We start from the raw sequence: 22,483 nt of genomic DNA on the forward strand, positions 1-22,483 counted from the left end.
AGCAAACCTTCCACATGTAAGTATAATTTTCCCATTTTGTCAAATCCTTTAAAACCCTGGGACTCTTCCCTGTTTCTGGTTCTAGAAACAAGGAACCATACATATAATGCACCTCAGTGACAACATCGTGAAGGTTTTCACTCAGGGCGACCTGTGAACAGGTTTTCCGAGGCGACAAGCATCCTGGTGATCTTCCCACACAGCTGTTCACCAGCATCCCGGTCTGAGGAAAAGGCTAAGGCTACACAGCTTCAGAGAATCTGCAGTCACCCACGTGTCCCCGGGGGGCAGGGCAGTGGGTCAGCCTCGAGGACACAGCTTGAGAAAGAAGCAACGGGTTCTAGACAGAGCCCCAGGTTAGAGTCAGACTTGGGTTCCTATCCCGGTGTTTCTGCTTACAGCCCTGCTTCCTCGCCTACCCGGGGGTGGGTGGGAGGCACAAGCAGGAAGGCAGCTTTGTCACAGCGCTCCCCGCCCAAGAAGGGGGAGATTCAGGGAAGAAGGAAGGGAAAAGATATTGCTGGCCCACCTGCAACAGCATGGCCCCTTCGCCGTAATTTTTCTTTTCTGGTACAAGGTCCCGTTACACCAAGTGGCCTCCACGGAGAGACGGTGGCATTTACTTAAAGGGTGGTTTTAAGTAAATGCCCACGTTGTGCTTCACAGGACCCAGCAAGACCAGAGAAGCTCGAGAAGAGACAAAGGATCGTTCCACTGGGGCCAAAACAAACATTTCTAACTAGACAGAAGAGAAGTTCAAATTCTCTTACTCTGAAATGTAATCCTAAAGCCAGAGGGTTTGTTTACTCAAAGGCCCGCTCCACAGCTGGTCGGAAACTGGTTTCCCAATGCTCCCCGGCGCACGGCTCAGGCAGACACGGAGGCTGGGGAGCAGAGTGGGAGCCCAGAGGACCCACGTGGAGAGGGGCCTGCCCTCCCCACCCTCCCCTGCAAAGAGACACAAAACAATGCAAAGCCGGACGGGTTAGTTTGCTGTCAGAAGTTCAGTTTAGGGGTGCGGCGGTCAGATCCATAGGCTGCACGTCCAGGGGTGCGATTCCATCTCAGCCCTGCAACTCCTTTGTCTGTGAGCCTCCTGGCAAGTCCCTCACCCTGAACCCGAATTTCGTATCCACGTCACACACTTCCCCGGTGCAGCTAGGGTGCTGGTGGCAGAGCTCACCGCGGTGGGGCTTGGGAGAAAGATGGAGAGTGACCGATAACGAGCTCACGTTTCTTTCTGGAATGACAACAGTCTTCGATCATTGACTGGGGTGATGGTACACAACTCTGTGAATGTACTAAAAACCATAATTTGGACACTTTAAATGGGACACCTGTATGGCACGTGAATTACATCTTACAAAGCTGTCATTAAAAGCAGGAAAGATAGATAGATATGTATGTATGTGTATCTATCACACTCATTCATTTCTATACTTATAAAATCTCTCTGGAAAGAGTCACAAGAAATTGACAGCATCCGGAGAAGGAAGCTGGGAGGCCGAAGGGCAGGCTGGGCTAAGAAGGAGATTGTCCACTATACCCTCTGGCTCCTCGTGAATTTCAAACCATGTGAATATATGAGCTATTTTTAAAACAAACAAGTAAATAAATAAAATTCAAAGAAGGTAGTTAAGATAAAAATTTAAACAGACCACGTGTGTGTCAGGCCTGCCTCTCGGACAGGAGACCCTTCTCCTGGAGAGGCCCGGGGGCCCCCCTGTCCCACCCAGAGGCTGCCTGCCGCCTCCTGCTCACCTGGTGACTTTAGGAGCCAACCCCAGCATCTCTGGCCTTTCCTCCACCTGAGCTGTTTTCAATGTGAAGCCCACTAAAGTAGCTCTGTGGCTCAAGGACCAGCCTTCTGCCGAAACCACACTACTCGTTCCAAAGAGCATGTTACCTTTGACATTTGGAAAATTAATACAGAAGGTGAAAACGGCATGTGTAGGGGAGAGATCGAATCAAGCAGCTGCCGTGAGTTAGCTGCCCGCCTTCGCACCCGGCCGAAGCTTCCAATGCTCTGAGGACAGAGGTCTTTCCTGTTTTTAACCTCCGATCTCTACCCTGCATCTTCCCCCCTCAGAACATGACAAAACAGAGCCTTCCCTAGAAAACCAAGCAAGCTTGGAGAAAGAACACGACCCCAAAACCCACTGTGCAGCCCCACCACGTAGGGAAGCAGGTGCCGGAGAGCCAGTGACAACAGCGCCCTGTCTCCCAAGAAGGGGCGATGACCTGGGATGGGCCCCAGGCTCAGGGGCAAACCCAAGGCTGGCGACCAGGGTACAATTCCCGAGCACCAGCCTCCTCCCTTTCCAGCCTTGGGCACAGCCCCTGCGCTCTACCCATCACCATCCTTTTAAAGCAGTTTAAACGAGCCCAACACCAGCGTGATCTGAATCTCATCTGGCTCTGCTCCAGATGGGCAACTTGAGACTCTCGGTTACATGAGACAAAAGCGTTTTCCTCTAGTGCAGTGAGAGCTTCAGGATCTCAGGCAGCCCAGCTCTAACAGGGCTCTGGCCAAGCCCTCCCAGACACAGGTGTTCCAGAGACTTGCAGGTACACGAGCAGCGCTGCCACACCTGACGCCTGTCCTCCCCACCACGCCAGACACTCTGCTCCAGTACCAGCACCCAGTCAAGCGGGATGACTCAAACGCCCCAGAGCCCACAGGCGCAGGAAAGCAGTGAGGCGAGCCTGGTGTGATGTAAACATTAGAACAAACGCGGTGACAAATGACAGCCAACGCTCGGTCTTGGAGTCAAGGAGACACGAGGATTGGCACTCACAAACACAGACGAGATGGGACGGTGGCTACCCAGCTCTCCGCCCCCCCTACCCGCCCCTCGTTACAGAGGCACTGCGTTTCCAGTATTCCCATCTGTTGAGAAAAGCAGATCTGGATTTTGATGTGAAGACTCCCAATTTTAAGTGTTCTCAGTTATCTCAGTTGTTAGAAACACTGCGTATATGTGAAATCTAAAAAAACGATACAAATGAACTTATTTACAAGACAGAAATAGACTCACAGACATAGAAAACAAACTTATGCTTGCCAAAGGGGAAAAGGGTGGGGAGGGATAAATTGGGAATTGGGGATTAACAGATACACACTACTGTATATAAAATAGATAACAAGGACCTACTGTATAGCACAGGAAACTATATTCAATACCTTGTAACAACCTACAATGGAAAAGAATCTGAAAAAGAATATATATGTATGTATGTATGTATGTATGTATGTATGTATGCATAACTGAATCACTTTGCTATACACGTGAAACACTGCAAATCAACTGCACTTTAATAAAAAATGAAAGCAAAACCACTGTGCAGATCAAAACAAAACAAAAAAACGTATCTGTGGGCCGTCAGTCTGCAACCTCTGACTTAGCTTCCTGGCCATGGTTTATTTGGTCCTGGGTGCCACGCATGAGTGACACTGAATAACTGAGCTCAAATCATGGACCCAGAGAGATGGGTTCTCACTGTCAACTGAGGTCCTAGATCTGTTCACCAGCAGTTCAGTCACGATGAAGAGGTACTAGTCATTACCTATACAGCCTAGCTGTTCCCCTCCTCTCCTGGGCACTGTCCCCTCAGGATTAACAAAGTGACACCACTGTTGACTGACCACAACGCCGGCCTCCAGCACCCAATGCACAGTGTGTCCCGGGCTTACATTTCACACAGGACCACATACCGTTGACAAGTCTTAGGGTTCCTCTTCATAACTCCTCAGGGTTACGCCTCTACCTGCCCCCCACCCTTGTTTCCCTTTCCTTCCTTCAATCCCTGAGGGACAGATCCAACTCTCATTCTTCCAAGAAAAAATAAGTACGCCCCGGCTTTGACCTGTTTAAGGAGCCACGTGAAATGTGGCCACAGCAAATGCCCCAAGACCTGTTCCTCCAGCTCCCAAGTGTGTTTGCAAAGGGTTGGGTCCACTTCACCCGTCCGTGAGGTGCCAGGAGAGGCAAGCGAGGCCAAAAGTGAGGAAGGAAGCCTCTAGGGGCAGCTCTGTTGGTTCAAGGGCAGTGGCAAGATGACCGAGAGGCACTCTTTGGTGGACCCAGGGACACAACCACAGCCTTGAAATTCTGGGGTCACTGTGCTTCGGGACACATGTCATAAATGACCCTTTCAGCATCCACTTGTCCCTGCCACGTGGTAGGGGAGGCGCGGGGGTGTCAGTCCTTGCCACCACTGCCCCCCACTTCAGGGACAGTCCACACTTCAGGGACAGTCACTTCTTGACAGGACTCCCAACCCCGCCACCGCAAGCCGAGATGTCCAGCTGCGTGGCTGGCGTTTCCATGGTGTTTCTGTCACCCTCTTTCTCACCAAGGCTTCTCCCCTGCCTGACCATCCCCTTCACCACGCCCACCTCTCCAGGCCCTTCCGGTCCTCCTGACACTTTCCTCTTCATCCTCCTCTTCACCCACTCGAATCTCCAGCCCTCCCTACTGGTCCTTCCAGCACCTTCCACTGGTCTCCCCCGCCATCCTGCATCCCAGAGGCCGCCACATCACTATTCATCCATTCACTCAGCAAATACACGTTAAGCACCTAAAAGGGGTCAGCATTACTAAAGCAGCCCTTTCATCATTACACTCCTGTATTCAAATCCTCCATTTGCTCCTCTGACCCACTACTAATCCCCAAATCCTCTGGCTGGGATTCCTGTCTTCCAAAATCCGGCTGCAACAGGAAAAGGAGTGGGGGAGGAATGCTGGATTGGAAATCAGACTCCTGCCCTTCACCAGCCATATGGCCTTAAGCAAGACACTTCATCACTCTGCAACTTGATTTACTCATCTGTAAAATGGGATTCCGACAGGACACTCCTCACAGGAATGAGGAAACATATAAAATGTTTAGCACAGAGGCTGGTATACAGTAAGGGCTTAATAAATATTAGCTGCTATTATTATTATTGTCACCATAATTTCCAGATGATCCCTGCCCACCACAAAACCTGCTCGGCCAGCCGGTCCTGGAAGAACCTCTTCTCCCACCCCATCAGGTCCTAATCCTTCTACTCATCCCCATATGCCCTCCCTGACCACTATGTCCCCCGCCAAAGTCCCTGGGGCTTTGATAAGTCCTCTGGCAACTTATCAAGTGTTGCTTTTGACACATGACTCCCCTACAGAATTAGATTGCCTTTCACCTGCCAAGCAGAATCATACAAAGGCATTATGCTATCTTCCAGGTTGAATCGGAAACTCCTTCACCTCAGCTGTATTCCCTCAGCACCTTCTAGGCTTCCAATGGGTCATTAAATACACTGGTAAGATTGCTCCATCCATTCAGCCATGCTCTCCCCTGGGTCCCTGGCTGAGCATTCGGGAGACTCAACTGACCAGGCTAAAACCCAGCCCACCACATCTTGGAGGCCCAGAAGAGGCCAGGCTGAGCAGCAGAACACCTGGCCTTGAGTCCTACTTCTCCTACAAACTCACTGGGTGACCGTAACAAACCCTTCCCATTTCCTGGCCTCAGTTTCCTCATCTGTACAATGGGTAGAAGGAGGGAGATCAGTGGCACTCTGAGGGCAAAGAAACACCACACCCAAGAGGTTACAAGGGCCTGAAGCCCTCCCAGGCCTGAAGAGCCCTGCCCAGGCTCTTTGCCATGGCCCCTCTTCTGCTCCACACCTGCCAATGAGAGGGGGTTGCCTCCTCCCTGCACCCTCAGGAAAATAAATATCAAGTCTGGATTCCTGGCAGATTGCCAGGAAGATTAAATACAGATTTTTAAAGTGAAACCATGACAACATGATTCTAAATTCATGGTCCCAGAATTTCCCTTTGTAAATAGTTAGAACCAAAACATCAGCCATAAAACTAAAATCCCAGGCACAACCTATGAAGCTGTCTCTGCTTAAATCTGGGAGGGTTTCCCTTCTGTGACACTCTCCGTACAGGATGCATGCAGACACTGACACTGGAGACCCCCACCCCACCCCTAGACGTGCCCCGTGTCTCCAGAAGGGCCTGTGTTGGCAAAGCCCCCAAACTCGATGAGTACATGGGCATAAGAGTTTACAGGCAAAGCCAAATAAGCCGGAGGGCTCAGGGTTAAATTAAAGAGAGATTTTCCTCCCTTTCCAACTTGATAGAAGGAATCAGTGGCAGGTCCTGAGTCCTCACAGGCCTGTTAGTAAGGGCAGTCATGAGGCACCTCCTTCCCCAGGGGAATTCAGCTGTGTGCGGGACCCTACATGGGGTCCTAGGTGTCCAGGGAGGCTCACGCAGGCTAAAGAGTCACCAATTTCATGTTTGCAAGGCTCAGAAACAGATGCACTTGCCTGATGATCTTGGCCATATGGCTGAATCCTCATTTACAGGCAAAAGCAAGACCAAAAGGTTGGGTATAAATTACATCTGTTTTCAGAATCGTTTTTTTAAATACAATAGGACACTTGGCTGCTTAAAGGGGAGCCAGGGGTTTGATTGACCCAGTCTCATTCCAAACATCCCAATAGCCCTGGGAAGCAGGTACTTTAATTAGTGCTGGGAAGCAGATGCCCAGAAAGGTTCAGTAAACTGCTCACAGAGACAACCAGGAGGCCCGCACCTGTGCTACTGCCATCTTGGGCTGGATAATTCTTTGTTAAGGGGGTCTGTCCTGGGTACTGTAGGATGTCCAGCAGCATCTCTGGCCTTTACCCACAAGATGCCAGTAGCATCCCCCTCCCCAAGTCATGACAATCAAAAAACGTCCCCAGAAATTGCTAAACGACCCCAAAGCAGGCAGAATCCGCCCAGGAAAGAACCACCTGAGGGACCCTATTCCTCCCACATGCTATGACTTCTTTTTCATCTTGGTGGAAAACTGAATCAAGGGCATACTCTCTACCCTGTTTTGTTTTTTTTTAATCTGGATTTTTGCTGGGTTAGATTTATTTAACACTTTCTTTACTGTGGTGTGTAAGATTAAACATCCATGGGAATTGGATGAAAGTACAACCTTCCAATAAGACCAATAAGTCCTGGGGATGGAGTGGGCATTATGACTATAGCTAACACTGCTGTGTGATAGATGGGAAAGTTGCTAAGAGAGTAGACCCCAAAAGTTCTCATTACCAGGAAAAAAATGATTTTTTCCTTTTTTTGGCATCTATGAGATGATGGATGTTCACTATACTTATCGTGGTCATCATTTCACAATATATGTAAGTCAAGTCGTTATGTTGTCCACGTTAAACTTATACAGTTCTGTGTATCAATTTTATCCCAATAAAACTGGAAAACAAAGAAAAAAGAAAACCCACTTGAAAAGTAAAAATTAAATTAAGATAAATATGTTTCACAACTATAGCTTCACCCCCAATTCAAAACCTTGGTCAAGCAATCAAAAATGACCTCCTGATAAACAACAAGGTCCTACTGTACAGCACAGGGAACTATATTCAATATCCTATGATAAGCCATAATGGAAAAGAATATGATAAAGAATATATATATGTATAACTGAGTCACTTTGCTGTACAGTAGAAATTAAACACAACAGTGTAAATCAACTCTACTTCAATAAAATTTTTTAAAAATGACCTCCTGGTGCTACACAAGCGCCACAATCTCAAAGTCATAAAAAGGGGCTTAACTTTCTAACCAGGGCTCTGCCCCAAGCTCCAATTTATTAAAATAATATTGATATACTAATGAGCAATAACTAAAAACTTTTCAGAACACTTTCCCCAAATCCTGAAAGCATTAAACTTCTATATGTTCTCTTAAATAACTTTTATTCTTAGGACAAATATAAATACACAGACAATGGGAGATCTGGGGAATCCAGGAGAAGCAGGAACGTTTTTATTCCTTTTCAAAGACCTGGCTTAGTAATTCACTAAGCTCCCGTGGTTCCGGCGTCTTCAGGACATGACAGCGTGCAACTTTGCCACTGATCCAAGTGCAACAGCCGGGCAATGTCACATCACTTAGAATTTGTCTTCCTCTTCGTCCCCCAGGAAGCACCAAAACAAGCCTTACAGATAAGACGATTTGACACAGCTTTTGAAATAAGTGGCTGGGCATGCAGCCAACAGAGATCTGGGAGAAGTGTGGCCTGGGCAGGAGAGCTGGGAGACTCGACAGGACGGGGAAAGGATCCCCAGGAGGAAATGAAAGTCGTGGTTTCAGGTGGCAGTTTCTAACTTGTCTCCACCTCGTTCATAAGACACCACAGAGTAAAGTCAGATTCCCCCTCAGATCTCAAAGGGTAAAGTCAGACCTCAGAGAGCACGGGGGGCAAAAGGTACTGAACAGCAGCCATTGGCTTACGCTTGTTATCCCTGAATCCATGCGACCCCATGAGACGCTTTCCAACATCCAAAAATTGGAGGAGTTTTCAACTTCCTAAACACAGCTTCTTTATTGATTTCCTTCCAGCTCTCATAAACATGTCAAGCAACAGACCTAGGGAGGCTGGCCCTACTGCGAGCCAGGCAGAACTGCACACACACACACACACACACACACACACACACACACACACACACATATACCCGAAGGTACTCTGGCTCGAGGGCGCTCTGCCTCCAAACTGCCTTTCCCTCCCTCCAAGTTTGTCTCCAGTCTTTAAACAGTTTTCCTTAATGATTCCAATACATGAAAAAACTGTAAATGATTCTGCAGATGGGACATCAGATTGATTAATAAGTATGGGAAGAGACAGTTACTCAACCTCAGTAAGAACTGGAGATCTGCAAAAGCAAGCAATGAGATACCCAATCATACCCATCTGATTGAAAAACAATGGAAAGTCAGATAATACTAAGTGTCAGATATGATGGGAGGATCTGAGAACCCCCAGATACTGCAGGTGGGAGGGTAAACTGGTACATACTCAAGGAAAGCGTGTAAGAGTACCCCTGGGACCCAGGAATCCCACTCCTAGGGGTCCACCCCAGACTCTCTTATACAGGTCCTCAGGAAGACACACCTAAGGATGCAGCAAGGAGCTGAGTGCACAGACAGGGAGAAAGAAAATGAATAAATGTCCACTGAAAGGAAATTCAGACAATGTAGAAATATATCATAAACAATAAATAAATACATAATGAAGAATCTCCCACAGTCACACATGTACACACTCATACAAAAAATTCTTTGCACATCCATATATATAATTTACTTATTTAATGAGCTCATACTACACATGCTGTTTTGTAACCTGTCTTTATTTATTTAATGAGCTCATACTACACATGCTGTTTTGTAACCTGTCTCACTCAACCAGTGAGTATTATATTAGCATCACCATTTTTCACAGCTGCACAGTATTGCACTGTAAGGACTACCATAATTTAGTTAACCAATGCTCAATTGTTAGATACCTAGGTTACTTAAACCTTTTCACCGTTAAACAGAACCGCTCTGGACTTCATTGGCCATGCATCTTTGCTTCCTCTCCTAAGTAATAAAATTAGAAGCAAAGAATAGGTATTGCAGTAAAAACTGTGCGTACCTTAGAAACGGAACTGCTTGGTTAAAGGTATAGATCTTTCTTATCACGATACACATTCTTTGCTTCTAATTGTAACAGTTTCCTTGGATCCACATTCTTTCTGTTGTCTGGCAAAGCGACTCCTTCAGGGAAGACAGACACACGGGTTATGTATAAGCAATAATACTTACTACACTCTTCCTCCTTTACCTCCCTCCCTTCTCTGTATCCATCGTTAAGGAAATGGCGGCCACTGTCCAAATAAGTCCCGATCTCACAGGTTCCCAGCATCAGCCACGCAGCTCATCACAGAGGACATTTTGAGACACATCAGCAAAGCATCAGCAAAGCAAAATACTTAGGGGTTCATTCATTTGCTAAAAATACCTTTATCAGATGCCAGCTTGTGCTTGGAGCCACAGCAGGCGTTAGAGAGGCACAAACGATTAAGGGCCAGTCCTGCTCTTAGGAGCCCTCCGCCTGGTAAGTTCAGCGACACTCTTGACTCCAAGTAGAAAATCCCAAACTCACATGTGCTCTGGAAGGCGGCCTTGCTGGGAGGCTTCTCAGAGGAGGTGACACACAGGCAGGCAAACAGCAATGAGCTGGCCACGTAGTCTTGGTGGTGGAGGGGACCCCAAGCGGAGGGTCAGAGGCACATGCCAGGCTAAGGCCACCAGATGCCGCTGGAGAACACCTGAAGGTCCAGCAGGGTGGGAGCAGTGGGCACAGCTGAGATGGGGGCTTGAGAGGGAGGCGGGGCCCTGGTTAGACACAGCCAGCTTGCCAGCACACTGAGAAGCCTGCGCACGGGGGGATGAGTGGGCAGAAGAAGGGTGAAACCAGACGAGGGAGGATGGATGGGAGTGGGGACAAGGCTGGCTGCAGGAACGCCAGCCTGAAGGGCACTGCTGTGACTCCGGACACGAGGGAGGGAGGTGAGTCAGGCAGAAGGGCTGGCAGGTGGGGAAGCTCCCGTGGAGGAAGGGGTATGGCCCAGATGAGACAGTCTCAGGGAGACTTGAGAGGCAGAATAGCCAGGATGTGGTGACTGCATGCCAAGGGGCTAGGAGGGGAAGCAGGTAAGGAAGACGCCCAGTCAGGGCAGCAGGCCTTCAGGAAGCCGGATGAAGTGAGCGTGCAGAGGCCTGTGGAAAGGTCACAGTACAGACCACAGACTTGTAGTGTTCTAGAGTCTACCGGATGACTTACTCCCCTCCCTGGGATGCAACTTTCTCCTCTGCAAAGGAGCACGTGGGACCTGTGTACCATCAAGGCCCTTCCCAGCTTTAAAATGCTGTAAGTTCCTATCCACATCAGAACTGGGGTGTCAGCTGAACCCCTGGAAACTCTCCCCAACAAGAAGGCCTTCCTGGAAAGAGAAGGCACATCCATAAGGAGCCTCTCCCGTGAAGTCGGAACCTTCCTCCAACGCCCAGCTCACAGGCCAGCAAGGACCCATCCCTTCCAGCCCTGAGTACCGGCTCTCCTGCTCAAACACATGCCCTCACATCTGACCACATGCTGCTTGCTTTTCGGCCCCGCTCCTGGGTAATACGGAGCAGACTGGCAAAATAGTTCAAATACCGTCTTAAGAAGTGCACCGCCTTGTGGGCTGAGTGGCCTATTTTGAGCAAAATGTTTCAAACCTCCAGGCTCAGAGCTGCTCTAGGCACCAACGTTCAACGCAGCTGAGCAATCAGGAAGGCAGTAAAGGACTACGGCGCATCTGCTGAAGGCCAGGCCGTCCTTGGGCACGGGGACTGGACACGCCCACCCTCCAGGACTGTCTGCTGTGTGGGGGAGCCACCAGCCTGGCGTGAGAAGGGCCGTACGGAGGATGCGCAAGGCTAGGGCTGGGGGAGGCCAGAAAAGGAAGCAACCGCCTGGCTCGGATGTCCAGGAACTCTACCCAGAGGACAGAGCATGGGAGCTGGGCCCCGGTGGCTGCGTGCAGTCATGGCAAGTGTGCAGTGGGAACTGGCCCAGGAGTGGACGAGCACAAGCCAGCCGCAGGGAGTGTCAGGAGAGAAGTGACAGGAGGTTCAGAAGGGCTGGCTGATGGCCACAAGGTGCACTGGAGCTAGTCTGTAAGGGTCTGAATGCCACATCCAGGTAGTGGCTACAGGGAGCCACTGAAGTTTGCAAGCAGAGGATAAAGGGCAGCGGGAAGGATGGGGTACAGAGAGGGGCAATTCAACGTCTGCTGCACGTCAGGGGATCAGCACAGTGGAAAACAATGTAGCCGGAGCCAGGGCAGGGGATGGGGCGAGGGGATGTGGGCCCACAGTTCCCCCTTCTCCATTTTCTCAGGACCACTACCATTTAATCCTATGGCCCCACAAAGAAACACCTTGACTCAAAGTCACACAGCAACCAACAGCAAACCTCAAGGGAGAGCTCCCAACCCGGCCTTTCCAGATCTGGTTTCTGCTCCTGCTCTGAAAAGGCTCACAAGCCCCTGGCCCCAAACCTCCAACAGCTGATCAAACACCCAAGCACACTATATACACTTGGAAGGGGAAGGAACAGGCTGTGAATAACTGACACACACATGCCCAGATTTCCCAGAGGCCCGCCTGAGTAACAGGACACATTTGGTTCATTTCCTGCAGAACCAGAATTTCCCAGGCATTAGGGGGAAATGCAACCCTCCCTGCATCCCCTGTAGCCCTCTCCATCCCCCTACTCCAGAGACCCCGGCCATCCTTTCTAATTTCCCACTTTCTCCCTGAACTTGAGCAACCCACAAAAAGCCTCTCCAAGATCCCTCATGCCCCTGCAGATCTTCATTGCGGCAGTTCATTCAGGCAGGGTGGTAGGCAGAAAGTCACTGAGGCCACCAAGGATGGCCAAACATCCTAAAGCCCAGCTCCAATCCCTGGCGCAATGCACGCCTCCAACAGGTATCCCCACAGGCTAGACACGGCTTCTTTTGGTAGCAGAACCGATGAAAAGAAAAAACAGCAGGTGGTGCCTGAGAAGCCCTCAGAGGGAACAGAGGGAGGCTCAGCAAGGTGGGTACGGTTCAAATCCTACTTCCACCACCGAGCTTACTTGAATAAGCCACCTTGCCTCTCCGGAAAATCTTTCCTCATCTGTGAAATAGGTATAAAAATATATTCCGTGTAAGGGTGTCATAATTCGGAGCGCTATGGAGAGTGTTAAGCATTAGTGGAGAGTGAAAAGGAATTCAATATTTTTTATATATTTATTGATATATACAGATACATATCATAGCTATAGCTACAGCTATAGCTATAGATAGAGATATCGTTCGAAGGGGAGAAAATTCCTAAAGTGTGTAGCAGGGAAAACCAGCCGAGTGCAACCCTGAGGAGCAGGGCCGGGAGTCCCAGGCTAGCGGGAGCGCACCCAGGCGCCGGGGCCGGAGCATCGGTGCGCGCAGGTGCGGCGGGCGCGCAGTGACAGCAGGTTGGCGGTGCAAGTTGGCCCGCGGGGGCTGCAAAGGGGCGGCGGACCCACCTGAAGACGCGCAGCAGCAGGCAGGCTATGAGGAAGGCGGAGAAGGCGCACGCCACGATCACGGCCGCCTTCAGGGTGGGCAGGTCGCGGAGCAGGCTGGAGATGCGGGTCACCAGGGCGTCACCGCTGCTGTTGGAGCTGCCGCCGCTGCCGCTGCCGCCGCCGCCGCCGCCCGCCGCCTCCCCGGAGCCCATCCCGGTAGCGTTCCCGGGACCAGGGCCGGGCGGCGGCCGCGGCTGGCGCTCGGATCCGGACTGCGGCGGAGCGGCGGACTCGGCTCTGCTGGCGCGGGCGGCGGGCGCGGCCAGGAGCGCGAGCAGCACCAGCAGCGGCAGAAGCCGCGCGGGCGGCGGCGCGGCGCGCATGGTGCGGTCCGGCGGCCCGGGGTTGGGCTGGGCGAGCGCGGCGGAGCCCTGGGTCCCGCACCGGCGACGAGGCCTTCACCGGCTACTCCCGCGGCGGAGCCAGGCGGCTGCGCGGTGCTTGGCAGGAAGCTGCGGCGCCCGGAAGAGTCCGAGCCGCCCGCCGCCGCCGCGGCAGCCGCCACCAACACGTTGCACGGAGTCATTCGACGGGCCGCAGCCCCACGTGGGCGGGGCAGGCCACCAGGCCCGGTGCGGGCTTCGCTGCTCTCCGGGCGGCCCCAGTTCCCTCGGGACCTGTCACCCCCTCGGAGAAGTAACAATAGCCAGGCGCTGTGCTGCACATTTCACATTTTCTCTATTTCATTTAATCCTGCAACCCCCTTAGGAGACAGGTATTTCGGTTACCCTCCTTTAATAGTTGATTCAAGACCCAGAAAGCCTGCTCATAGCAACCCGGGTTGTGTCAGACTAAGAATCGAAAGACCATGGCACCCGGGGCAAACCTCCATTCTACAGATGCGGAAACTGAAGCCTCCAGAGTGAAATGGGCTGTCCGATGCCCTATGCAGTGCATATAGTTCCACATCTCCCCAGTTAACTTCTTTTTCTCTGAAAGAGTTTCTTTTCTCATGGCTTCGATCTTTCAGACATTGTGCACCTCTGCTTATGAACTGGATTAAGATGTGCATTTCTGCATTCATACCTTTGCTGTGGAATAGTCTTCCTCCCAGGTTGAAGTTTCAGACCCCAGGGAGTAATTGGCTTGCTGCCTCTGGTTTGTAAGCTAAATGATACTTAAGTGGAGAAAGACAGTTATGGATGTTCTAGTGTGAGACCCAAAGTCGGGAACTGATGCAGGGCACAGAGGGCTTTCCTGGATCACTAGGAACTATACTGCAGGCCTCAGGTTCCACCTTTCAGCATGAGGATGGATCCTGGCAGGAAGCTCTCCAGTAACAGGTAAACACACATGACAAGTACTCAGTGACCTTAAACAGCTCACTCCTGGTCCTACTAAAAAGAGCAACAGATAAATAAAATATAGTACAGTGTAGTAGTTAGCTATTGCTTCCTAACAAATTATCCCCAAACTTCACAGCTTAAAACACACACATATATTATAGCAGAGTTTCTGTGGTTTAGGAATCTGAGCATAGCTTAGCAGGGTCCTCTGCTTCAGGGTCTCTCACAAAGGTGCAATCAAGGTGTCAGCTGGGGCTGGGGTCTCATCTGATGGCTCAACTGGGGAAGGATCTGCTTCCAACTTCAATCACTGGTTGTTGGCCAGATTCAGCTGTTCGTGGGCTATTGAACTGAAAGCCTCAGTTCCGCACTGGCTGTTGGCCGGAGGCTGCCCACCGTTCCTTACCATGTGGGCCTTTCCAACATGGCAGCTTGCCTCATCAAAATGTGCAAGTCTAGAAGACAATAGAAGGACCCTGTTAGCAAGACAGAAGTCACTGTCCTAGGAAACCTGACCACAGAAGTGACATCCCAACACCTTTGCTATATTCTGTTGGTTAGAAGCAAGTTACAGATCTTATCACAAGGGAAGGGAAGTGTACAAGGGTGTGAATATCAGGAAGCAGGGATTATTGGGGCATCTAAAGAGCTGCCTGCCACTTATAATGTGACACATGTTGATTTAGTGGGATGAACGTTAATCAGGTTATCAGAAGTCATCGCCCAGGAGGTACTATTTGAAATGCACGTTGAATAGTCCAGCATGCCCCAGTGGTGAGAAATTTGGACAGATCACATGCTTTAGGTCTCTTCCAACTCTAAAATACCACTTTATGGTATGTCAAAAATGTGTTGGCAGAGAGCCAGCATTTTATCATATCATCATGATAGAATTTAGAAAAGAAATTTCTTAAAGAACCACTGGCGACATCCATGATTTTGCAGCACTGCCCTCTAAGGCATAAACCTCAGACATCACAGGCTTATATTTTTGTCCTTATCAAAAATTCCTGCGTGGTAGAGTAAAGAAGGCCTGGGCCTTGGAGCCTCTAGCCAGGATGAGAGGTCTGACCGCTGAGTGGCCTTGGCCAAAGACTTAACCACAGAATTCAAGTCTTTAATGTCTAAAGTGAGGATAATAATACTTAGCTCAGGAAGGTCGCTGGAAGCATGGCTAAGAAGGGAGAAAACATTAGTGCCCTTATCCTTCTTTTGCCACAATTCATGGACTGGAGTAGGCTTGCTTGGTTGTTTAAAATTGACTTAACACCAAGAATGTACATAAATGTTAGATTATTTTAGTAAAGTGAAACTGTAGAATCTTTCCTTCTTCCTGATTATTTGCTGTGCAAACCATCACAACAAAGAACTTACTTATAAATTGCCCTAAATTAGAATTCCTTAAACATTTTGAATCAACCAACCATAAACAATGACATTTTAACATGGAACACTGCTGACAGGCAACAGAAACCAACTGGGGCTGATTTCAGGAAAAGGGAGTTTATCGGAAGCATGTTGGGTTGCTTCTAGAATCAACCATAAGCTAAAGCAGAAGTTCTAAAAGTGTGGTCTGGGGACTCCTGGGGTCCCTGAGACCCTTCCAGGGAACCTGCAAAGCCAAAACTAATTCCATAATAACATTAAGATGTTATTTGTCTTTTTCACTGATGGCGCAAAAGAAATCATGATGAAAACTGATGGTGCCTTAGCATGTATCAAGACAAACTATACTCATAGTAATTGTATTCTTCATGACCATGCACAACAGAAAAGAAAATAAAAAGAGCCAGTTTCATTTTATAGTGTCTTCGATAGAGCCATGAAATGATTAAATCTTGACCCTTGAGAACAGAACATTTTACTGTTAGATGGGGTAAAATAAGAAGTGTGCATAAATCTCAAATGCTGCACTCTGAGCCATGAGGAGTGTCTCAAGAAAAGAACACATGTGCGATTCTTAAAGTTGCAAACTGAACTAGCCACTTTTTTCATGGAACACCATTGTTAATCAAAAGAGTGCCTGACAAACTTCAGACCTGGTCTTTGGCAGGCATTTTCTCAAAAATGAACAAGAATGAGCCTGTCACTTTAAGGATGGCAACTGACAGTATTGTAGCCAATGATAAAATTCAAACCTTCAGGCTAAAATCTGAATTTTTAGAAAACTTATCCATTAGGAGGCTTTCTGCTGTGAGCTGGACTGCTTCCCAATACTTCAAGACTTTTCTGATGAGCTTGGTGGTGATACTAAAAAGTGTGGCGGTTTTGATATTATATAATGAAATATGTCAAATTTTGAAAGATCTGCTTAAATCAGCAAGCCAATTTTTCTGCATGGCCAATGTTACAAAATCATGCTTGGGTAAAAGATCCATTCAAAGTGCAAGGTAGACCAATGGATTTTGATGAAGTGGAGTATAAAAGTTCATTGGGGCTTCCCCGGTGGCACGGGTTCGTGCCCCGGTCCGGGAAGATCCCACATGCCGCAGAGCGGCTGGGCCCGTGAGCCACGGCCGCTGAGCCTGTGCGTCCGGAGCCTGTGCTCCGCAACGGGAGGGGCCACAACAGTGAGAGGCCCGCGTACCGCAAAAAAAAAAAAAAAAAAAAGTTAATTGATATGGTTCCAGATTTCACAGTGTAATCTTTAAGAAACTACTGCTCGCAAATTTTGGTGTGAAATTAAAGAAGTATATCCATACTATCTGAAAAGGCTATTAAAATTCTCCTTTTTCCAACTGCATATCTAGGTGAGGCTGGATTTTCTTCATATTTTTCAACCCAAACAACAAATCGCAACAGTGTGAATGCAAAAGTGTATATGAGAATCCAGCTATTTTCTTTTTTTTTTGATAGAAGTTTATTTTATTATTAAAATATAGTTGATTTACAATGTTGTGTTTGTTTCAGGTGTACTGCACAGTGATTCCGTTTTTTTTGCAGATTATATTCCATTATAGTTTATTACAGGATATTGGGTATAATTACCGGTGCTATACAGTAAATCCTTGTTGCTTATCTATTTATGTATAGTAAATAGTTTGTATCTGTTAATCCCATATTCGTAATTTGTCCTTGCCCCCTTCCCTTTCCCCTGTGGTAACCATACGCTTGTTTTCAATATCTGTGAATCTGTTTATGTTTTGAATATGGATTCATTTGTATTAGTTTTTCCAGCTATTTTCCATTAAATCAGACCATAAAGAGTTTACCAAAAAAATGTTGAAACAATGCCACTCTTCTATTTTTTTAGAAAATATAGTTATTTTCATAACCGTGTATCGATGTTAAAATATTAATGTATTTATTACCCTGTTTCTAATTGAATTAATATTTTAAGGTGTTTTCATTTTAAATCTCTAATGCAGTAAATATCAGTAGGTATAACCCACGTAACAAAACCTCTTTGAGGTCCTTCATTTTTCTTAAGACTGGAAATCAAAAAGAGACCAAAAGTTCCTGAGACCAAAAGATTGTTTGAGAGATGATGAGCTTAGATAATCAGGGGTGGAAAAAAGAAGCAAATCAATTAGAATATTTTCTGCTATGAGAAACAGAAAAACCCAACTTGAACTGAGTTAAACAAAAAGGAAATCTCTTCTCATATAAAGGAAGACCCAGGTGGTTGATTCAGCAGTTAAATGATGTCTAGGACCCTGGATTTGTCCATCTTTCTGCTCTGTTGCCCACAGCACTGGCTTCAACCTTAGGAGGGTTGCAGTGATTGCTGGTCACAAGAACACTGCAGTGACAACTGGGGTAACCTGCCTTCTAGTTCATACACATCAAGTGAGAAAGAAAAACCCTTCTTCCAATCGTGGAATAGAAACCCTCCTCTTGGACTTCCCTGGTGGCGCAATAGTTAAGAATCCTCCTACCAATGCAGGGGACCCGGATTCGATCCCTGGTCTGGGAAGATCCCCCATGCTGCAGAGCAACTAAGCCCGTGCGCCACAACTACTGACTGAGCCTGTGCTCTAGAGCTCATGAGCCACAACTACTGAAGCCCACACGCCTAGAGCCCATGCTCCACAACAAGAGAAGGCACTGCAATGAGAGGCCCGCACACAGCAACGAAGAGTAGCACCCACTCGCCGCAAGGAGAGGGAAGGTTCTGTTAGAGAGGAGGAAGAGAAGATACGGATGCTACATAGTCTTCCCCTCCCATTCCAACAGGCAAGAAACAGGGAACTGGGCTTCCCTGGTGGCGCAGTGGTTGAGGGTCCGCCTGCCGATGCAGGGGACACGGGTTCGTGCCCCGGTCCGGGAAGATCCCACATGCCGCGGAGCGGTTGCGTCCGTGAGCCATGGCCGCTGAGCCTTTGCGTCCGGAGGCTGTGCTCCGCAACGGGAGAGGCCACAACAGTGAGAGGCCCGCGTACCGCAAAAAAAGGAAGGAAGGAAGGAAGGGAGGGAGGGAGGAAGGGAGGAAAGAAAGAAAGGAAGGAAGAGAAGGAAGGAAGGAAGGAAGGAAGAAAGAAAGAAAGAAAGAAAGAAAGAAAGAAAGAAAGAAAGAAAGAAAGAAAGAAAGAAAGAAAGAAAGAAAGAAAAAGAAAGAAAGAAAGAAAGAAAGAACTGAGTCTGGCTGGATTTCTAGAACCAAAGCCAAAATCAGACCCCAGGAAGGATCCTATTAGGGAAGCTACTGCCCAGCGGCACTGCCCAGCAGACATTCTGCAGGCTCCACCATCACCACTGCCGCCTCTGTAACTGGACATAGACGCCACTGCCATCACCACTGCCGAAAGAGTGAACCTCTAACCTGCTCTTGAATCTCATCACTCCCTTGAAATTCGAAGTCCTGTGCTGGAGCATCTGATTGGCTGCCCTAAGTCACATGTCATTGTCCCAGCTGTTCAAGGAGGGGAAGAGGGCATATTTCACCCCCTTCAGCTCCGTATGAGAGGTGGAGTCCTGCTTCACCAAGGCTCACACACCACTGAGGGAGGCCACTTCAAACTTAGATGAAAATTCTTCAGAAATAATACAGATCAAATAAGAAGAGGGAGAGAGAGAGAGAGAGAGAGAGAAGGATGGATAAATGGAAAGATAAGAGAGGTACTTATATATACATGCCCATATATATATATATATATATATATTTATATATACACAGCAAACACAAGAGAAGTAATTTAGTCCCAGTACACCATTTACTAGTTGTGTGACCTTACTTAAACCTTTTATGCCTCCGTTTCCTCATCAATAAAATACGGATAATAAGAGAACCTATCTCATGAGAGTATTTCCAGGACTAAATGACTTAATACTTGTAACATGCTTAACATAACATTGAAGAAATGGTACATGCTCAGCAAATGTTAATTATTAAGATATCAGAGCAATGAAGAAGGAACATTGAAATAACTGAAAATACTTAACTATAAATTGTTTTTCCAACCTTCAAGGCTCACCGGTACCCAAGGGAGAGAGTTTGCAGTATCCTGCTTGGGATGCCTCCAGGGGCAGCAGCTGAGGAGCAAAACTAGCTACCTTAGTTAATAGTCCAGATTCCTTTGAATTCAGAGGAGGAACAACCATGGGGCAGCTCTCACCTATTCCTGGTTTCATATCTGTCAGCCCTGAGGAGATTGGTCTCAGGCAAGTAACCTAACCCTTCAGAAGATCAACATTCTCTGTCCCCTGGGACTAACAGCTGACTTAAAATGAAAAGACACCCAAGAAAAAAGATTGGAAGGAAATATATCAACACATTAACAGCAACTATCCCGAAGTGTGCAGTCAGTCATGGGGCATTTGTGTCTTCTTCTTTTCCTTACAGAATTTTCTAGTCTCTACAATAAGCATGTATTAATTTTATAATTTTTTAACCTGTAGTATATATTTTAATCTGAACTATTTTGTTGCCTAAAATGGATAATGACATGAATCCCCTTCTTAATATAGCTTTGGGGGAAAGGTTTACCAAAGGTGACCAGAGATCAGACTTCAGATCGTGGGTAAGGAAAATGGGAAAGGCGGGTTCGAGAACCTCAGAGCAGGCTCCCTCCCTTTCTGATCCACACCCCCACACACACCCAACACTCTTTAGTGGAAATAATTTCTAAGGACAGATTTAATGGGGTTAAAGAAGTTCCAGATAATAGTGACCGGTATTCACTGAGCGTTACATGCGTAATCGCACTTAACCTTCCAACCCTATTTCACAGATGAAGAAACGGAGGCTCACAGCAGTGTCTCAGTTTAGGGACATCAGAAGGACACACGTGCTTCGGCAGTGGGAGAAAGGGCTGGCCTGGAGAGGGGTGGCTTTCTGCTCCCATTTGGAGGAGGAGGTGAAGGGCACCCGTGGCAAAGAAGTGGATGCAACTCAGCAAGAAACCCGGAGGAAGTGGGGGGCGATCCCACAGTGACTCGGCCAGTCTTTCATCTTTTCCTCATTATGTCAGCAGAGCACATGTCCTCTGGAGAGCTTCTTACCACAGCAGCAGAGATTTTATAGGCTGGGCACCATAGCGGGGGAGGAAGCATGTGACATGTGGCCTCTGGCCTTAATGAAAGCCATTCGATTTGCAGACAAGACCTACTGGCTGGTAATCTAATCACTAGTAAATAAAGTTTCCAGACCCAAGAGAAAAGGGTCAGGGAGAGTAGGTAATAGGTTTTGAGTGTACTATACAATCATTGCTGGAGAAGTTCAAACAGAGAGCTAATATTTATCGAGTGCCCACTGTGTACCAGGCTCAACCTCATACACGGCATCTCTTTAGCCGTCACAGCAGCCCGCTGTGGTCTGCTTCCCTCCCCACACGCCTGGGGAAATGCCCTGTTCTTGGCTGCTGAAGCCTCCACAGTGCTGTGAATCTCAGAATGCATTTAGAAGAGCAGTGCTGGCTTAGAGGGAGGAACTTCTGGAACGTCGTTCAAAACCTCTTTTGCACAGGCCTCAGTCACTGGTATAAAACATACTCCTGGAATAGCAGTGAAATGCCATGTTCAAATCAAATTCTAAAATGGGCCACTTTATACACATTTTTTTGCCCTCCACATAATAAAAGGAATTGTATCTCTTTAATTTTTACGTGCTTGCACAGTTCCTCCCATTTCTCTGGGGTCGGCTGGGAGGCTTGGAGTAACCCAGCTGAGGGGGGACAGGTGGCAGGGAGGAACGGGAAGGCCCGGCCTCATGGTCATTCTGTCACAATACTCTATGACCCAGTGGCCAGGCGGGGCAGATGGAGTCACGCAGAACTTGTTCCGGGCAGGTAGGTGGCCCTCTCCTCCCCCTTCTGCGTGCCTCTCCTCCCCCTTCTACTCTCCCCCTCGTAATCCGGACAACAGGTAACCGCACGCAGGCTGGAGCTCTGGCCCCGTGACAGTCTCGGGATGAGAAGGGAGGAAACCTAAAAGTGGACAAATTCAACCCAACCTGACTCAGGAGGGTGACCAGGCTCCAGTGTGTTTGGTCTGAGGGTTCCCAGGATGCAGGACTTTCCATTTTAAAAACAAGCAACTATATAGTGATGGATGGAAACTAAATTTTTGGCGGTGAGCACACTGTAGGGTATGATGCAGAAATATAATGTTGTACACGTGACAGTTATATTATAAACTAATGTTACCTCAATAAAAAAGAATTCTAAACTAAAACGAAAATTTTTAAAAATAAACCAGGCTGGTCCTGGACAAACCAGGAAGAGTTGGTCACCTTACTCAGCCTCTCCGTGTCCAAGTACTGTGACTTCCGCCCACGTGCACACCCCACCCTGTGTGTTCCCTAGTGGGCAGGCTCCAATAACAGCTAATGTTTATTATTTACTCAGCGTTGGGCACTTTCCATATTTGTCTCATTTGCTCCTCAACACAGGCCTAGGGAGAAGATACAATTATCACCTCCTTTCACAGATGAAGAAACTGAGGCTTAAGGAGGGTAAATAACTTGAATACAAATAGTTCCATAAAACCAGCGTCTGCCCACACTTGAATTTAGAAAGGATCTCTGTACTGTGGTTTCTGAAGTTCGCCAGAGAGAGATGGAGGGAGGGAGAGAGGAAATAGGAAGGAAGGAAGGAAGGAAGGAAGGAAGGGAGGAAGGAAGGAAGGGAGGGAGGAGGAAGGGAGGAAGGGAGGAAGGGAGGGAGGGAGAGAGGAAATAGGAAGGAAGGAAGGAAGGAGGAAGGAAGGGAGGAGGAAGGAAGGAAGGGAGGAAGGAAGGAGGAAGGGAGGAAGGGAAGGAGGAA

At 48.2% G+C, this 22,483-nt stretch overlaps 1 protein-coding gene across 1 annotated transcript in view; it reads right to left on the reverse strand.

The window, feature by feature from the left end:
- Positions 1-13,411, reverse strand: part of FAM174B (family with sequence similarity 174 member B) — a 30,909-nt gene extending 17,498 nt beyond the window's left edge. The window contains exon 1 of the mRNA XM_022598893.3: positions 12,955-13,411. Within this exon, the coding sequence (XP_022454601.1) occupies positions 12,955-13,319 (365 nt within the window). The 5' untranslated portion in view covers positions 13,320-13,411. The remainder of the gene's footprint in view (positions 1-12,954) is intronic.
- Between the last annotated feature and the right edge of the window lie 9,072 nt (positions 13,412-22,483).

This window comes from Delphinapterus leucas, chromosome 2, assembly GCF_059928025.1.
Source record: "Delphinapterus leucas isolate spDelLeu-1000000601 "Yukka" chromosome 2, BTC_Dleu_Yukka2, whole genome shotgun sequence".
Lineage (NCBI taxonomy): Eukaryota > Metazoa > Chordata > Mammalia > Artiodactyla > Monodontidae > Delphinapterus > Delphinapterus leucas.